This window comes from Echiichthys vipera (assembly GCF_963691815.1).
Source record: "Echiichthys vipera genome assembly, chromosome: 5".
Classification (NCBI taxonomy): domain Eukaryota; kingdom Metazoa; phylum Chordata; class Actinopteri; order Perciformes; family Trachinidae; genus Echiichthys; species Echiichthys vipera.
This window is the reverse complement of record NC_139830.1, coordinates 8,130,391-8,149,526: the sequence shown is the minus strand read 5'-3', so window position 1 is coordinate 8,149,526 and position 19,136 is coordinate 8,130,391. Positions and strand designations below refer to the sequence as shown.

Here is a 19,136-nt window from a genome sequence, read left to right as displayed (position 1 = left end):
GGATTTTCTGTGTAAACTTTATTGTGAGTTTATATTTCTTTTCGTCATTCATCCTCATCTGTCACCTCTAGGCATTCTAAATCTGACTGGTTATATTATCTGTTAGAGCTGGGAATTAGCTATTTGATTAGGGAGAGTCTATGTTTTTATGTATAATTAGCTTGAAGGTATGAACAAATATAAGCCCAAATTCAAATTCTCATTTGACACAGTAACTAAATGACATCTGTAGTTTGCTTTTGTTTTAATTAAAAGATGGTCTCTTCCCTCTGTTTAATAAGATGAGGCATACAATGAATGTTTACTATTCAACTACTTCAGTGTATGTATTATATAGTCTGAGAGAGGCTCAGAGAGGGGAAACCGTGTAAAAGCTTGTTGCTTTACTGACTAACTATCAATTTGTTGTCCGTCTGTCTGCCTATCCACTAATTTTGGTCATGGCAGAGTTGTGTGTAGTTGTAACTTTTTATATGATATTTTCATGTTCTCCCATGAGCAAAATGTGGGCATAAAGCAGTTTTTTTTTTTTTAAAAACAACTCAAGCCATAACCCTCAACTTTTTTGAATTATTGATATTTATTTCCTCTCAGAAATCTATTGGGGAAAGGAAACATCCTATCATATCTATGGGGAATCTTTACAGCAAATAGCCTATGCCCTTATAATCATGTCTCAAATAAGTAATGAGCTGGTTATGTTTGCAGCTAAAGGTGGCCTGGAAAATGTTTTATGTTTATTAGAGTCACATCATGACACTGAAGCCATTCGTTTAGCTTTAGCAATATGCACTTTGCTTCATGCATTTCAAAATCATCCTCCTTGCCTCATGATGTGCTGTTTTCATATTCATTATTAGTTTTTCTGCCTAAAGCCGTTCATTACGACATGTTGTCCAGCTTTGAGAATTGTGATGTCTTGTGTCTGATGCTGACATTTTGATAACCTCGCGTAAGTGATGTCCAAACAGGTGTTCAGATATTAACACTTGATTTGTGTCAGTAGCCTCCGAATTGACTGGCGGACTTAAAAAGATTTAAAAAAAACCCTCAGCAGTATTATGTGATGCTTTCTGTACTTGCAGCTCATGGTTGTCCTGCTGAACCATCTGAACCCTTCAATACACTCAGATAAGCAACCTATAATACAATAGATACCCTATAATAGATACCCTAAAGTTTGTCTTCATTTTTAGTGGCTGCACGTAACAATAGTGAGCGAGTTTAATTCAAATTCAATTCAATCTTTATTGGCATTAAAAGACAGTGCATATAATGCCAAAGCAAACAAATGACAATAGTAGCCATAGCCACATTAGTTAATAATCACAAAAAACACGTAAACATGGTGTTGTTTCACTGGATGGCCCTCAGCTTGTGGCAGGGCGACAGCTTATATCTGTAATTAAGGTGTAAGACAGTAATCCCCTTAGGTGTGCTGGCAGGCCATTGTTTTGGAAGGTAGTAGTAGTGCAGTCTATCATTCTATGACCGCGCAGGGTCTTATGTCTATAGTTGCCCATATCCTTTTTTCCCCTTGTGACACCAGTGTGATGTTTCTACCTTAGGATGGTATGCATGTATATACCACCAATTCTTTGAATGAAAACTGGCATCAAAAATGCAAAATCCAACCTGCTTTTTCCCCTTAACTCTATTATTTATTTATGGTATGCTCTGTGAATTGGACTGCAATTTCATATGTAAGCTCAAACACAGAGGACGTTAGACTAGGGCAGGGGTCTGCAACCTTTACTATCGAAAGAGCCATTTTGCCCCCTCTTCCACCTATTAAAATTTCCCTGGAGCCGCAAAGCATATTTGACAATATTATAAAGGTTTATATATAGTTATATGATAATTATGAAATTATAGAACAACAATAAAGAAAAGTGTTGACATTTTATTCCTATTATTACCTGTTATAAAATTGTTGTTGTTCGCTAATTTCTCACCACATATCAAGCATACAGGTAAGACATCATCATGTGAAAGCAAAACTAATGTCTACTGACACTATTTTCCTCTGATGGAGGATGGATTTATCCATGGTTGGCATACAGCATGTGTCTGAAACTCAAGATTAGCCACCTGCAGTGAAAGGCGCTGGGCCATAGACCAAGGATGTGACGCATGTTTTAGTTTGACATAACATTTTCTTTTTTTAAATCACCTTGAAATCCAAGATTACAGGTGTTTCCTTTGCAAGATTGTCTACTGTGCCAAAAAAATATGCTATTTATTTCAATGTTATTTTTTTGGCAAAGCTACAGGGAGCCACTGAAAAAGGGCTAAAGAGCCTTATGCGGCCGAAGAGCCACGGGTTGCAGACCCCTGGACTAGGGCCATGCACCGACTAGGATGAAGGAATATGTTACAGTCATGTTCTTGCAGGTGATGATGACAAAGCTGATACATCAAGGCGGGGGTTTATGAATCTGTAGCAGTGAGGTCCGCGTCTATAAGAAAGACAGCAGGAGAACAACAAAAACTAAAGGTAATAAACCACAATAACTCCAACGTTAAATATCAGCCACCAAATTAGTGATGCATGCTGAAAGAGAAGGTCCTTTAATGCATGACCACATGTGTTTGAGTCTGTGACAACAACATGACTGTGTTAATCAATGGTGATCAACGTCTAAGAGTGATTATTGTTAGTGTATTTTAGAGTTGTACTGGGTGCACGAAGGGGCTAAGTCATGGTCATGGTAAAAGCAAAATAGCCATAATTTATTAATACCCACATTAACATTTCCCAACATCTGGTGCAACTGTTACACAGCAAATGGAAGTAAATATCTCCCTCTGGGCACGTTACTGTGCATGTCTTGACAATTTGCCACTTAAAATGTGTTTGCATGTCTACTTATCAGGCTGCCCCACAATCTGGGACATGTAAAAGACAAAAGTGTTTTTTCTTTTCTCCTGGGAGTAGTTTCCTCTTAAAGTACTACAAGTACCACGGACTAGTTGAGTGTTGTTTGTGCAGATGTGGCAGCAGTGTAAAGGCTTTCAGGCCAGCCACCTAATGTACTAAACGGTTCCCCATGTCTGTCTGCGCTGTTTATTTTTCAATTAGCCAGGGCTTAAGTTGGCATGATGTCAGGTCGACATGGGAAGTTATAGCCCGCAAAGTCAAAAACCAACAGAGCAAAAGAAGGATTTCATAAATTAGTACTCAATAATTACTTTGTCCGCTTGCTCTATCTCTCTTTCTCTCCCCCCCCCCCTTTCTCTCTCTGCCTCTCTCTCTCCCTCCTGCTTTATGTGTGCATGTCTAAGAATACAGAACAAGTGTTTGTGTCAATTGAAGAGGGGGCTGCTTTGCTCCTTGTCTGTGAGTGAATGAGACAAAATATTGACGACGCATACCTTAAGAGCTAAATTGAAGGAAGATTGTTTTTTATTTTTAAACAATATATAAATTGGATGATTTGTCCATGGAAATACTTGGTATAGCAACAGACAGACATCTAGCAGAGCTAAATCATTAAAGTAACATATATGCCAAGCTTTTCACAGAATTGTGTCAGCGTAAATGTGGGCCAGTAGTAACAAGACATTGCAGTAGTTTGTCCACCAGAGAGCACTGATACATTCCAGTCCTCAAAGTTAAGAGTGTGATATCACCCTCCAGAAATCGTCTTTTGGTCAGTCTTATATAGATCGATGGACTGACAGAGATTTCAGATAGATACTAGTTTAGATTTGACATTTTTGGAACTTTTTATTTTTCACTTGCCATTGTCTCAAGTCCAAAACTATTCAGGACCCACCCCCCCTGACAGTTGCCAAAGTGGAGAAGCACATTTTTTTTTACACAACCATTCCTGACGTCTATCACCCAGACTACAGGGTGTGGGTCTGTGTTTCAAAATAGCTAGGTTATAAAAGCTGGCATAGAGCCCAAAGCTTTAGGAGTTGTTTTAGAGTAAAAGATACACTGAGCAGGCGCCCTCTGGGATATCTTGGGGATTTCAGAAGCAAATGCTCACGAGCTGATATACATTTCATGATGTGGAGACTTTCAAATCCCAGCATGAAATACAGTTTAATTACTCATTACGCATTTCATAAATGACAATTTAAGATTGCTCTAAATCAACTGAAAATAGTCTGTGCCACATGGGTATGTGTGGGAAAGTGTTTGCATGTTTGTGCTCGTGCCTGCCTGTATAAGTTTTGGACTGCTTTTACATAGGTTTTATGTAAGTTTCTTTAAAGTGAAGTGAATGATTAAATAAGACGCTTTACTGTTGTGACACAGTACAGCGTATGCAACTTATGTATTTAAACTTTACTTAAGCAGGAAAAAATGCTCAAATTGCAGCAATAACCTGGGGGAGTATATTTAAAGGCAAGAGTGGCTACATGCAGTCCGACCTGGAGCTGCCCAGCACCACAGCAGAGTGCAGTCAGCAACATGAGTCAGGGAGTCACACACACTTGAACTTACAATAACACCAGCAGCGGTCTTAATTGTCTGACATTATGTTCAGTAAGGAGAAACTAGCTTTTATCATAACAGCTTTGTAATACATTTTAAACACACAGCAGTCGGCTTGTAAATTGACCAAAAATTGCCCTTTTTTTCAGATAATTCCATTTACCTTTTATACATGTGAAAAAATACCTTACACTTGAATATAGGGCTAAACAATTTGGCCAAAATATTCTATCCCCATATAGGTGATTTCATTTCTCGGTAATAATATATTTATTATGACAAAAGAACATGTTTTCTGGTTGTACATTAAATAAATAGTTTATGAACTACCACATGGTATTTTTGTATACTCCGTTGTGAATTGAATACTAACAAAACCAATAGTTTCTCATTCTTATAAGAACTTGAGTGCAAAATGAACATAACATGTAAGGGTCAGAAGGTAAAGTGTTGTCATAATGTCAGAAATAATACCATAACACAGATAGGCTGCATTGTGCTAGACATGATGTAGAAAAATCTATATGGTAGACATTTTTATATATTGTTTTGATAATATATAGCCCAACAGGGCTCAAAAAATGATGGGCAACAGGTGTCAAAGCACCAACAGTCTAATCTCTCCGCAGCAGGTGTGTATGATTACACCAGCAAAGAACTTGAAAAGTAGAAGAGAGAAAAAGGAAGGAGGGGACTAAAGATTGACGAATGAGAGGAATGTAAAGGCTTAATGAGCTCAGTAAAGTGGAAAAATGTATGGGCTTTACAGGCTGTGTGTGTGTGTGTGTGTGTGTGTGTGTGTGTGTGTGTGTGTGTGTGTGTGTGTGTGTGTGTGTGTGTGTGTGTGTGTGTGTGTGTGTGTGTGTGTGTGTGTGTGTGTGTGTGTGTGTGTGTGTGTGTGTGTGTGTGTGTGTGCGTGTGCGTGCAAAACAGACGGTAGCTAGTATCACCCTGACACAGAGCCCTTACATTGGCACACAGCTATTCAAAAGTAGGACTTCCCCTGTCCACAGTGTGTGTGCGTGCGTGTGCGTGTGTGATTGTGTTATTATGTGCATGCTTTAATGAGAGCTCTGCCATGACCATACTGTGTGGGAGCTGCTCTCCACTTCATTATTTCTCTTTGTGTTGTTGTTATTGTATGTATCAAACCAAGCTTCAAAGCGTGCGTGTCCGTGCTTGCATAATGTTTGTCCAGCATCCTCTGTCTGAGCGCATGCATCCATGCATCCATCCCCGCATATGTCTGAGTGGCTGTGCGTCTCTGAACGCGGCATGTGTGTAAGTGTGTGCGGTTTGCAAGTCAGGGAGAGAGGGACAACAAGGGAGGGAGAGAGAGAGGGAGAGAAATGAGAGAGGTTGGAGAGCTCAATGGGCAAACACTGTGTCCTGATGTGCTAGTGCACGCTGTTTCTCTGGCAAGTTTTTGCAACACCACAGGATTCTTGAAGTTTTGGGTAGAAGTTGCTGCTGCTCTATCTTTTAGCCGCCACAGGTTCTACTTGTCCTCATTGACCATCTCTGAAGGTAACGTATGGGATGCATGTGAGTCAGGTTAAAATACTATTGTGTCTTCACTTTGCTGGTCATTTCAATGTGTTTAACCCAAAAGTGTCAGCGTAAGAAACTAATGATTTGTCTTAAGTTAACGCAGAGTTCAATAAGATAAGAGATGGCTCAAAAGCGTGTCTACATTTTAATGGGGATTGTTTTATTATAGATGATTGGTATTTCCCTCGCACGTCCTCTTTCAGTTTATCTTTGCTCAAATCTTCTTTATCTAACTTTCTTTATTAAAGACGTCACCGTGGAAAGCTAAAGGTTAAAAAATAACTTATAATGTTTGATATCCGGTAATGACTAATGACTTTAACTTCGCAGCATTACTCTGTAGAGTTGATACATGAATAACGGAAAAATGTGTATGTATGTAACTTCTTTATGTATTTTTTCAGACAGGGATAAAGTGTGTCCACACATTCGGATTAAGTAATATCACCTAGCCATTTACCATTGTTTGTTTTTCTATTGTAAGGCGCTGTGACAGCTGATACATATTGTGCTTTATAGATAACCGTGAGTGAAGTAGAGAAGAAGATAACACTTTTCACGGGCATACTTTCTTTTTGTTGAAGCGCATTAACTTTTCACATCATCCTCAGGTTGCTGGTTTTTTTGTTAAGTTGATAACTTTCAAGGAGAAACAGTCAGGTTTCCCATCAAGTTTAAGCTCCTAAAGTATGTCCGAGGAGCAGGAGGAGCGTACTGTACTTTTGTCAGAGTTGCTGGTTCGGAAGGAAATGAAGTCGTTGTTGTGAACTTCTTATTGCTTTCATCAGGAAATAAAAAGCGTGGTTTGTATGAGAAAAATGTTTGTGTTGAATGGGAAGTCAGCCAGTGTTTCTTTTCTTCCCCAGAGTCCAGGTACATGACAGGATCTTGGTTGCGTGGTAGTCAGATGTGAGCGCGGGGAGTGAATTTCGTGCCGTGTAAAACTGCCGGACACTCGTTCTTAATTAAGATAATGGCGTTCCGTGTAAATTGAGTCTTCCTACATTCTGGCATTCATTACTAATCGAGCTAACACTATAAACAATGTAATCCACTTTGAAATGGCTCTCTCAGTTTGACCCATTAGTCTTGTGACAGCATTTTGGACGCGTGTTGAATATATGTGAATGTGCTGCCGAAAAAGGAATGACTATTCTGTACCGTAAGTGTAATTTATTGGCAGTGTTAAAGATATTTTATCCATACATAGCAGCATTTTTCCTTTTAGTTTAAATCGAATTTAAGTAAAACTAAGTAAAGGAGAAGCTGTAAAAGAGTTTGTACTGAATATGTACAATATTTAATTTGATTTAAAGCACATTTTTTTATTTTGCCACATCTCATTTACCTCTTGCATGCTTCACACAATGGGCAAAAACTATAATAATATTCACATGTAGTCTTGGTTTCAATTTGATTTGTTATACCAGGTAATTCGAATTTTGCATTTATTTAAGAAATAATGAAACATGTGCTGCATTCATCTTACACCATTTACAGATACATTCAGTCATTTAAAACACCTGAAGTAGTTTGTGCAGTTGAAATTACGTCTAAATCTAAATGTACTGCACTCATACACATTCAATATAAGGTAGTTAGCTAGTTATCAAACCATTAATTTAAATAATTAATACAGATTTTTGTCACAAATCTGTTTTTCTGCTAAGTGAATGTCACACACACACACACACACACACACACACACACACACACACCAAAAAAATGAGTGCAAACCTGTTGAGCCTATGACTTTTATACCATCTACATGTTGAATCTTTAATACACGCTTTTATAATCTATGTTGTTTTTGTGTCAACATCTCCACTTTAGTTCTCTGCCTTATAAGGTCTTCTCTCGTGTTTCCTTCCTTCAAAACTGCTGCTGTTGCGTGTGACTATATATCTAACGTCTCCTCATTATAGGACTTTGATCAGATAAGAAACAGGTTATGCAACTGAGAGACTGTAGGAAGAGAAACATTGGGACAAGAAAATCAGCATGTGCCAGCACAATCTCCTTAATTTGTAGTACTCCTTTTAGGGACATTCAAATGTATTTTTCGTCTCACGTTATGGCGGTTAAATTACTCACAACACTGTAGGTAAAACACATAAGACCAGATCTGGTAGTGTATTTTGTTGTTGTAGTTCAGGCGCTTATGTCTTGTAGATTCTGTCATGAGTTTACTCAAGTCATTTGGAGCTGAATAGCTCTTTTCCTGTGACTTATCTGTGGATTTTCTCTCTGTGTTGCAGTTTGCCCCATCACTGAGTGTCTCCGAGGACGAGCAGTTTGTGGAGAAGATCCAAGATTCTTGTAACTTTTCTGTTGGCCACATCCTGTTCAAACACATCTTTCCTCTTGTGTACCCTCGTCTGTCTGTCGTAGCTGCCTGCTCTTATTCCTTCTTGCTCAACAGACTCTTACACATTTCAGTCCTCTCCCACATACACGCACCTCCCCTCATTCTGGCCCCATTCTCTATTTTTTTAATCTCGTCTCTCCTGTTCCTTGTTTCCTTTACCTGTCCAAGAAGGACAGTCCCATTTTCTACCAAATTTGTCACTACATCATCGTTGTGCCAGTCCCTCGCTCTCCTAACCCCTCTGTTCCCCTCATGGGCGCCATATCAGACAGCAGAGCAGCATTCCCTTCATCGTCACTGAGAACCTCTCTCCACCCCTAACCGCCTCGCCAACACCAACATCAACACGACCCAATGGAGACAAAAGATATGATGCTGACGAGCATGTTGACAAAGGACAAGGGGGAGAACGGGGGAGAGAGGGAGAAAGGGAGAGCGGAGGTTGGCGCAGAAGAGGAGGGGACACAGCAGGAAAATGGTAAACTGATGCTGGCTGATGGTCTCGCAGAGAGAGGACCCAAGAGCCTGACCTCTGAATCTGGACAGCAGGTGTCCAATGGCTTCACCACATCCACCCCGCAAAGTCCCAGGGAGGGACCGGGGAGCGCGGCTTGCTCTGGAGGTACAGCCTCTGCGCCCGGAGGAGGAACCGGGTCCTCAGTGCCACTGGGAGGCCTCAGGACTCTGGTTGTCCAACAAACCAGCTTGGAGAGGCCAAGAGAAACCTGGAGCAAGAAGATGGACTTCTTGCTCTCTGTGATCGGCTACGCTGTGGACCTGGGAAATGTCTGGCGCTTCCCTTACATCTGCTACCAAAATGGAGGAGGTGAGCAGGCAAAAGCTGTTTGAAAGGGGAAGAGGAAGATAATGAGTGGTGTGGGGTGGAGATCGGTGTACAGGAGATGCTAGAATAAACTGAATTTTAAGAAAAAGAAAGTAGAGAAGGCTATTTCACGGTTTGAACTGCACTGCAGCGTACACTGTGCCTTCACAATAGTCAGTAATAATTCACAATATATGCAGCAGCTGAAGTAAGTCAGTTCACTGCCCTGTAACTTTTTCCATCATTGAAGATGGAGGTAGATGGAGATATCTGGTAGAACATCATTTCTGCAAAACAAACGGCTGAATAAAAAAGGGCGTAGACCTGTAAGAGTGCCGCAGTTAACATACTTGTTTATGAATAGCACTGGTTTCAGCTCATTTCTTGCACAATCTAGTGTACAAAAAGCTTATGTTTTCACAACATCTGTGTGGTCTGCCTGCGCTCTGTTACTGCCCTATCCTCACCTAGCGGTAAACAGGGCCTCCCTTTCCACTTTTATTGAATTTGCAATAATAAAATCTTTGCAATTTCCTGTGCTCTGTGTGTGTCTCACGGAGCGAGGTAGAGATGGGGACTGGGAGACACTTGATAGAGGCAACAGTATTAATTGTGGTTTTTATGAGAACGCCTTCAGTCTCTTTCTCCTTGCTTAATAACCTGTCTCCCAGGCAGCTGCTCAATCAACCCTTATCTTTGCTTTGGTGTCACAAAGCCACACGAGACACACACTAGCCCTCCCACAAATGCACAAAAAATAAGTTGATAATCAGAGAGAAGGAAAGAAAGAGAGATGTGTTATCAAACTGTTCATGTTCGGTTTGCACTTTCCTTACCTAGCAGCCAATGTCGCAGTCTTAATTTGTCATCGTAGAATTTAAACAAAATGACCTTCTTACTGTGTGTTTCCACATTAAATGGAGAGTTACATGAAACTTGGCAAGCATGCGCTGTTGTCTTTGAATGGACTATGGTTATGTAAATCATAGGGTACTTACAATACTTAATGATTTTCACAGAGTGCTTTTTAATGTTCTTGGTTCTTGTAGATTGGGAGTTATTCAAAGGCCTACTGAGATTACAGATGGAGTGTGAACGAGTAGCATTTCCCATGAGTGTAATTGACTTTTTAGCGTTCGTCCATAACTCTTTCTTTCTTTCTTCTCAACCCATGTTTCCAACCCCTAATCCCCTCTCTCGCTCCTCGAATGGCTTTGGCGAATGGTCTCTGCCCAGGAGCCTTTTTGCTGCCCTACCTGTTGATGGCGGTGTTCGGAGGCGTCCCTCTCTTCTACATGGAGCTGGCTCTCGGCCAGTTCCACCGCAGCGGCTGCATCTCCATCTGGAAACACATCTGCCCCATCTTCAAAGGTAACAGGAGGAGCGGAGAGAAAACAGAACAGATGAAGAAATGAGTTAATAGCAATCGCTTGGAAAGGATTGAAAAGTAGGAACATGAGAAGAACAGCGCTCACAAGCAGGAAAATTGGCAGTAGGAGAACAAAAATACGGAGAAGGACAGAGTCAGATGCTGAGAGACAGCTCATTTAACCTCCTTGTCCCCCTCGGTACAGTTCCTTTGAAGAGCATCCCTAGGGTCTTGTTCATTTAATGGGATGTACTGACTCTCTGTTATGGAAATTGTCACATTTCCACGCCAAATGCCAGATGCTCAGAAATGTGATAGTATGTTGGTTGTTGTTGTTCGGAAATGTCACCCACTTACCCAATAGCAACTTGAATTAGCTTGAAAACACCACTGATGTCTCTCCAAGACTGAGTGACTGACTGGTGCCACATTCTACACATCATTGTTTTATTCTCAATAAAACGTTTTATGGGAAGTTTGTGATCAAGAAAGTTCCTGTTTTAATTGTTGTTAACTGCTATTTTTGTGCTAACAATCATGTTTTCCCCTCAACCAGGTATTGGCTTTGCCATCTGCATCATAGCCCTCTACATAGCCTTCTACTACAACACCATCATGGCCTGGGCCTTGTACTATCTGCTATCATCATTTCGGCCCACCCTGCCCTGGACTACATGCACAAACAGCTGGAACACAGCCAACTGCAACCGTTACATGTCCGGCGACCACAACGTGACGTGGTCCAACTCCTCCACCTCCCCCGCCGAGGAGTTCTATACGTAAGTGCATGTAAGTCGGATGTAGAGGCGTAGGGGGAGAGCTACACAGGAGGGAGACGTCAAGTGAAGGAGGGAGGATGACTTCCAGTGAGCGATTATGGGGTCGGTTCTGGTGCTTAAGTGCCCTGACAGATTTACTGCCATCGCTCGCTCCAAAATTTCACTTGCTTAGTTATCAGAATTTAACAGTAAGAATCCCTGATCTCTCCTGAGGTGGTTAGAAGTACAGGAGTGATTCAGGAGTAATACGACATATCCTCACACATGATATTTAGGCAAGGCATCGTTATCTATATAGCGCATTTCATACCAAGGCAACTCAATGTGTTTTTAATGTGACAGTTAACTAAAGATACACATAAAACGCAAAGCTGAAGATTTTGTACCAGATACCAACCGTAGAATTTAGAGAGGCAGCTTCATTTGATAGACTTTATTTGATAGACTTTATTTGATAGACGCTGGCATTGACTTGGTCGATTAGATTTCTGAGGATGGAGCTCTATAAATAGCAGCCAACTGGAGCTCAGCTAAGATGATGGTTGGATGATAGGAGGCTCGGTGTCATGGCAAAATAGAATGATAATTGTCTTCCTGCTTTAACGTGTGCTTCTGATGTATCCCAAAGCTGCATAAATGATGTACTAAATGTATAGTTATAACTAGTCGAAGAATATAATATATCAACATTAATGTGCAGATAAACAGGTGTCAGTTAAAGTGAAATTCCGGCATAAAATTATCACAGGGTGTTTTTCGGCATATACACTCATCAAATACACCATAAAGAGACAATTCTTTTCATGTACCAACTATTAATGGAGATATACCGGATATCCCGGAGTCGCTTACGGCTGAATGCAGCTAAAACACTGATTTGCTCAGGGCAGCACGGTGAATGCATTAAAATGTCTTTTTTAACCACTAATACTGCTCATGATAACACCAAACCTCTGCAGCAGCATGATAAGAGTCCTAACACATTAACGGAAGCACCAACAATGTAGTTAGAGAGTGTTTTGAAAGGCTTACCTGCTGGCCCCGGTACCAGCTCCTCTCATAGTAAAGTCCATTCAAGTCAATGACAAAATGTGATCCAAAAGGAAGGAGCCCATTGATGCTTCGGTTAATGTGTAAGGACTCTCATCATGTTACTGCAGAGGTTTGATTTTATCATGAGCAATGTTAGTGGTCAAAAAAGCAGTTTTAATGCCATCACCGTGCTGCCCCGAGCTAATCAGTGTTTTAGCTGCATTCAACTGTTAGCGACTGTCCGGGATATCTCTGCAAATAGTTTTACATGAAAAAAATGTCTCAATGGCTCCTTTAATGAGTGTATTCGCCAAAAAACACCTGGGATGATTTTTTCGCCGGAATTTCACTTTAAGTCATGCGATATGTTTGTGTATTAGGTTCAATGCTAAAAGTAAATTATTTTGTATTTGTTGTAAAGGTGGGATTTAATTTTCCCTTCTGTTGACTAGCAAACAATTTGTGCTTAAATAGATATTTACAACAAATCAGAATATCTCGGTTCATTCTGAATTAGCATGACAACGTGCAAACTAGCCCTTTAGTTAAGGAAACAGGTGCAGGACGAGAGAGGCAGCAGAGAGAAAAAGCTGGTGGGTCTTTGGATTATTGGATGATATAAAAAAGATTTTAACATTTTCATTCCCTGAATCCCCCAGGTAAAAATATGCTCTTTTATCTGAAAAACAACATTTCTGACATGAAATTGAAACTGATTATTTATATTATTCTAAGTGTGAATCAGTCTTTGGCATGCTCGCAGTAATTAACTGCAGTGGTGTGCATATTTGGTTTACTGTAATGTAAAACCTGAGCTTTTTTTTAAAAAAAATTTATTCTTGACTGCTTTGGGACTTATCAGCTGCTCACTCGACCGTGCCCGAGTCTGTCCACTGAGACAGATTCCGGGTTTATCCGTAGTTGACTTTTCCTAATAGGTTTTAAAGTAACGAATTCCGCAACTCAGCCTGGCGCCAGAATTTCCTGTTTTCAACATAAATCACGTCTCTGTTTTATCGTCGGAGCTCTGTGTGCTTAACCTGTGACCAGATGTTAACCTCACTGTTCATTTCACCCGCCGTCTTTTTTGCCCTGTAATGGTTTTTCTTTCACTGTGGCTTGTAAACTGCGATAAAGTCAGTCGAGGCTCTCTTACGTCATTTACAGTATCTAGTCTCCCTATTATTTCCCTAAGAGGAACTTTCATTGCTGCTCATTAATGTGTGTAATGTAGATGAATGAGTTTATACCTGTTTGTTCCCCCCCCCTGCCCTCCCCATACCTTTATTTTTCTCATCTTCTTCTTACCTTTATTTTGACATTTTGATGTTTTTGTTATGTCTTACTGTTGCTGTTCCCATGCTCTATCCTTTTCCTTTTCTTTACAAATCTCCAAACACTCTATCTTTTTATTCTTACTTCTTATCCTGTCACATTCTTCTCCCGCCCTTGTACCTTCTTCCTTCCGCTACTCTCATCCATTGTCCGTTGATTTTCATGTCTCCTTCTATCTCCTACCTATCTCCTCTTATGTCACCCCACCACTGCAATTGCCTTGTCTCCCTCTTTGCGCCCTCTTCTTCCTCACCTCTCAATGGCAACATCCCTCCTGCCTCATGTCCTCCCTCCAGTCGCCAGGTTTTGCAGGTCCACCTCTCCCCAGGTCTGCACCAGCTGGGCTCTGTCAGCTGGCAGCTGGCTCTCTGCCTGCTCTTCATCTTCACCATCGTCTACTTCAGCATCTGGAAAGGAGTCAAGACGTCTGGAAAGGTAACCGAAAGGGCGCCTGCATGGCTAATGGGGATGTTAGTTAGAGTGTATGGATGGATGGATGGATGGGAGTGATGGAGGCAGAGAGGCAGAGAACAAGATGGTTGTTCTCCTATCATCTCGTCATCTCATTCATCAACATGGTCAGTGAAAGGCAGTAAAAGAATCATTGTTGAGGACGACCAGGTATCAGCTGTTATGACTGACGACACATAAGAGTCCATCAGCAGAAAAGTGAATGGTTTTCCCTTTCTCTGCATTAGGTAGTTTGGGTGACTGCTACCTTTCCCTACCTGGTCCTCCTGGTGTTGCTCGTCCGTGGGGCCACTCTGCCAGGGGCGTGGAGGGGTGTGGTCTTCTATCTCAAACCTGATTGGGAGAAACTGCTTAGTACTACAGTAAGTCAGTTGGTGCAACCTAGAAATGCTGCCTTTGATTTCTCAGTTTTGTCTTTGTACAAAATTCTTAACATACATCTTGCACAACCCCACACACTCGCTCAGGTATGGATTGATGCAGCAGCTCAGATCTTCTTCTCATTGGGTCCGGGGTTCGGCGTGCTCCTTGCCTTTGCCAGCTACAACCCGTTTCACAACAACTGTTACAAGTGAGAACTTTTCTTGAACACATGTTTCAATATATATTTCAGTTCTGCAGAAATCCTTTAAGTGGTTTGATAGAACTTTTTACTTTACAGAGGCTCAAAGATGAATGTTTCTCACATACGTTCTCCTTAACTCCCTAACATCCTGCCACTCAAACTTCTCTCTCCATCTCAGAGATGCTCTGGTCACCAGCTCTGTGAACTGTCTGACCAGCTTTCTGTCTGGCTTTGTCATCTTTACCGTGCTGGGCTACATGGCTGAGATGAGGCACCAGGATGTGGGTGATGTGGCCAAGAATGCTGGTAGAAAAACAGTTCACCAACACCATCCCAAATACATAAGTCCCAATGCATTCTAAATTTAATTTAACCAAACTTTACATGGGGCATGCTTTGACACCATGTGAGCACAGAGCATGCGTTTCATTATTACATTGAATGAAACACCTACTGCACACATTTGTGCTTCTGGACAAAGATGCAGTTGTCAGGATGAATTCAGATGAACTCTTCTGACCTGCTTTTCTTTCTCCTCTCCAGGTCCCAGTCTGCTGTTTATCATTTATGCAGAAGCCATAGCAAATATGCCTGCTGCTACTTTCTTTTCCATCATCTTCTTCCTCATGATCATTATGCTGGGTCTGGATAGCACGGTAAGTTTGTTATTGATTACTCATTTCAATGCAGAAGTTAGGACATCCAATTTGAGTGTTCTGTTGCTGTTTGCGTCCTCACATGTTCCTCTCTCCTTGTTGTAATTGACCTGATTCTTTTGTTGCCCGGCTCTTGTGTGCACTCTCAAACCTAGAAACAGAGGTTTCATATTTGCCTTGTCATACAGGCAAATACTGTGTTCTGTTTGACTTGTGTTTGCCTGTTGTACTCTTTGGATAACGGTCAGTGAAAACAATGTGATAGGACTTTCATATCACTGTTGTGGAGTGATCTTGTCTCCATAAGCCTGTGTTTATCTGCTTTGAGGCAGCCAGCTGGAGAGACCCGCGAGGCAGTTATCAGGTGCTGATAATCAGTGTAGAATCAGCATTGGGGTTGCTATGCTCCTCGATTTTATGACTGAGGATATTACTGCAAAACACGTCGCTGTACTTGGACTCATGTTGGATCGGCTTAACTTTAATTTTTTTCACCGTGCGAAGGAGAGGATACGCATGGCGTCTTTGGGTGTTTTTCATCAGTGTACCGTGGATTGTCAAAAGAGTGCTGGATTGGGTAGATCAAACAGCTGATTAGCAATCACGTTTAAATTCTAAAAGCTCTCAGCGTATGTACAGATAAGAGGCTTTGTTTTTTCTTCTCCTTTCTTAATCTTCTGCCTCTTTTTTTTCATTCTGCATCATCTGATGAGTTCTTTTCTCTGCTTTTTTCTGTCTCCCTCACCTCCTTGGGGATCGTCTCTCTCCAGTTTGCGGGGTTGGAGGGGGTGATCACTGCCATGATAGATGAGTTCCCGCACGCCCTGGCTAAGAGACGTGAGCGGTTCGTCTTCGGCCTGGTGTGCGTCTGCTACCTCGGTGCTCTCTCCACACTCACATATGTAAGTTTGTAACCACATAAAAACATCATGCAAACATCATTAATCCATAATTTATCCCACCTGGCTTTCCACAATTTATTTATTCTGATAATCTGCTACAAATAAGAAATATTAATTTAAGACTTAATTTAATGCTCATAATTTCTCACATTCTAAATTTCTATTCAAACATATTATAGACCATAAAGTAGGTCAAACATATCTTAAATGTCCCTGCTTTGTTTTAAGTAATGCGATGGACCACAGTTGACAATTAGCTGAAATCAGATTAAAACAGTCTCTGAGCAGTAATCCTTTCATCTACAACCCTGAACTAAGTTCCCCAATCATTGTCTTAGGCTTTTCAGATGAAGCCTCGCATAAGAGTAGTTTGTAAACAGCTTATCGGGAATGCCTCCCTTCTGTCTTGTCTGCTGTGTCAGGGAGGAGCGTTTGTGGTGAAGCTGTTTGAGGAGTACGCTACAGGCCCCGCAGTCATCACCGTGGTCCTGCTCGAAGTCATCGCTGTTTCCTGGTTCTACGGCAAGTTTGAGCAATGGCGATGGTGGTGATTTGAGACCTTATTGGGAATGACAGCAAAAGTTGTTTGGGGAAGGTTGACACAATTCTGTATTAACGTTTGTTTTTGAGCACAAACTGGGAACTTTGGGTGCTGATTTATTACAATACAGTGACTCTTGGGCTCTTGGTCTATTTTCTCTGTGTAGTTTCAGTCAAAGACACATGAGAGAAAAGAGATAAAGACGCACACTCCTGATACTTTGTAGTGATTGTGCGTGTGTGTGTTTTTGTTTTCCAGGTACTAACCGTTTCTGTAATGACATCCAGCTAATGCTTGGTTTCTACCCGGGTCGTTTCTGGAGGCTCTGCTGGGTGGCCATCTGCCCCTGCTTTCTGCTGGTGAGGCTTGTGTACAGTATTGCTACATACAGATACAGCAGTTGTTTGTTTTTTGTCATATTTATCCTGAGGTTCGATCCTTTTTTTTTCCCATTCCCGTATGCAGTTTATCATCATCAGTTTCCTGGCCTTCCCTCCAGAGGTCAGGTTGTTCGACTACCACTTCCCACCATGGACCACGGTCCTGGGCTACTGCATCGGGGTGTCTTCATTCATCTGTGTGCCTGCTTATATGGTCTACCACTTGCTCAATGCCAAGGGAACATTCAAACAGGTAGAGTATTTCATTTAGTTTCCTTTCCATTCAATGTCAAGTGTTTCTTCTATATGGGTCCATCGTTCTCCTTCTTGCCTATATCCCAATCTGGCCTTATGTTTCCCCTACTCATACCTCTCCAACAACAGGGATTGCCTCTGTTCCTTTCCTCTCCGTGCACCGTCAGGGTCTACCCTCTGCAGTGAACACATGACTGGATCAAAGGCGCCTTCCAGGCCCCATAGATGTTACACACACATGCGTACACGTAGGGCATCACCTGACGACACACACAGCCGCATTCTGCAACGCACGTGTAGGCTGTTACGTTGCCAGATTTGAGGGTATAGGCTAACCTAAATACCAGGCTTCAGTCTCCAACAGCAGTTTAGCATCGGAGCATCCTGCATGACAAACGGTGTAGCCAAATCAGCATCATTGATGAATCTACTCTTTAAAATGTATTCAAGAGACACGTCTGTTTGTTATTTTTTGTGGCTCTCTGAGATGAGAGATCTCCAGTTCTTTCTCCTGTGGGTGTGTATTTGCTCTTTGTAGTATATTTTGTTAGAGTTGACAGAAGGTAGGAAGACATCAAAGAGGCTGGTAGAAAGACATATCTGGCTGTTGACCAATATTGACACGGCTGCCAGCGCACACAATGGCACGGACACACACTGTCAACACAGTGTGTTCCTGTGTGCATGTGAGTGTCAAAGAAGACAGTGTCAGTGTAACTCACGGGGACAAATGAGGCCGAGCGAGGTCAAAATGTCTCTTTGTAGCAAGACTGGGGTTGTGTGTGTTTGTTATATGTGACATCTGTTCCCTCTCTAGTAAACTCAGGTGTGGATACTATTCTTGTCAACTAATGTCAGCTTAATCTCTGTGAAATTGCAACAGGCATTTTCTGCTATTTTTTGACATTTTATGGACCAAAATGATGATTAATGGCATGTTTGAACATTACATGGTCTCATACTGAAACAATGCATAAGCACACTGTAGAAATTTGGTACACCATCAGTCTCTAACAGGTCTAAAGTCAATCAAAACTTCAGTAACATTAGTGGCACAAGAATTGTGGTTTGCTTTGTGGTTTGATCCTTGACAGTTCCAAACAAGTGTTTGTATTGGTTTATTGGACGTTCACTTTCCCCTCTGTTTGTCTCTGTCTCTTTATTCACAGCGTTTGTTAAAAAGCATCACTCCAGAGCCCAGCGGTGACCAACACAGAAACTTCATTGTCACCAATGCAGTCTGACCAAACCCTGACCAAAAGAAGGTGCCACTCTAGCGACATAGAGCGCCCTCTTCTGGACAAACTGCAAAACAACTGGACAAGGGGGCTACCTTTCACCGTCTTTGCCTCTTTTACATAAATCTCCTACACTTGTTTTTAGCTGTCACACACCCAGATCTAGGATTCTTGGTGCAGTCAGGTGGAGCCAGGCTGCAGTAGCTTTATTCAGCTTTGTTTACTCTGGTTCCTTATGCTGGTTACGTTTTGTAGGCGTTCTCTGGTGTTTCACTACCTTCAGCGTCAACATCCTGCTCACAAGTGTCACCTAAGTTATTTAGTGGCCGACCTTTCTTCAGGTTATAACATTTGTAACAAGTATTTTATACAATTATGGAAAGTATGATAGGATCTCTGTTTATGTAGACAATAAACTGGA

The 19,136-nt window shown here is 41.5% G+C and overlaps 1 protein-coding gene across 1 annotated transcript; it reads left to right on the top strand.

Moving 5' to 3' along the window:
• Positions 1-8,689: 8,689 nt before the first annotated feature.
• Positions 8,690-18,743, top strand: slc6a4a (solute carrier family 6 member 4a). The gene is made up of 13 exons (XM_083913404.1): positions 8,690-9,195; positions 10,429-10,563; positions 11,118-11,340; positions 14,004-14,142; positions 14,406-14,540; positions 14,646-14,749; positions 14,922-15,049; positions 15,287-15,399; positions 16,170-16,301; positions 16,724-16,823; positions 17,101-17,201; positions 17,308-17,475; positions 18,647-18,743. The coding sequence occupies exons 1-13, from the start codon at positions 8,724-8,726 to the stop codon at positions 18,719-18,721; spliced, it is 2,025 nt and encodes a 674-aa protein (XP_083769530.1). The 5' UTR covers positions 8,690-8,723; the 3' UTR covers positions 18,722-18,743.
• The last annotated feature ends 393 nt before the right edge of the window (positions 18,744-19,136 follow it).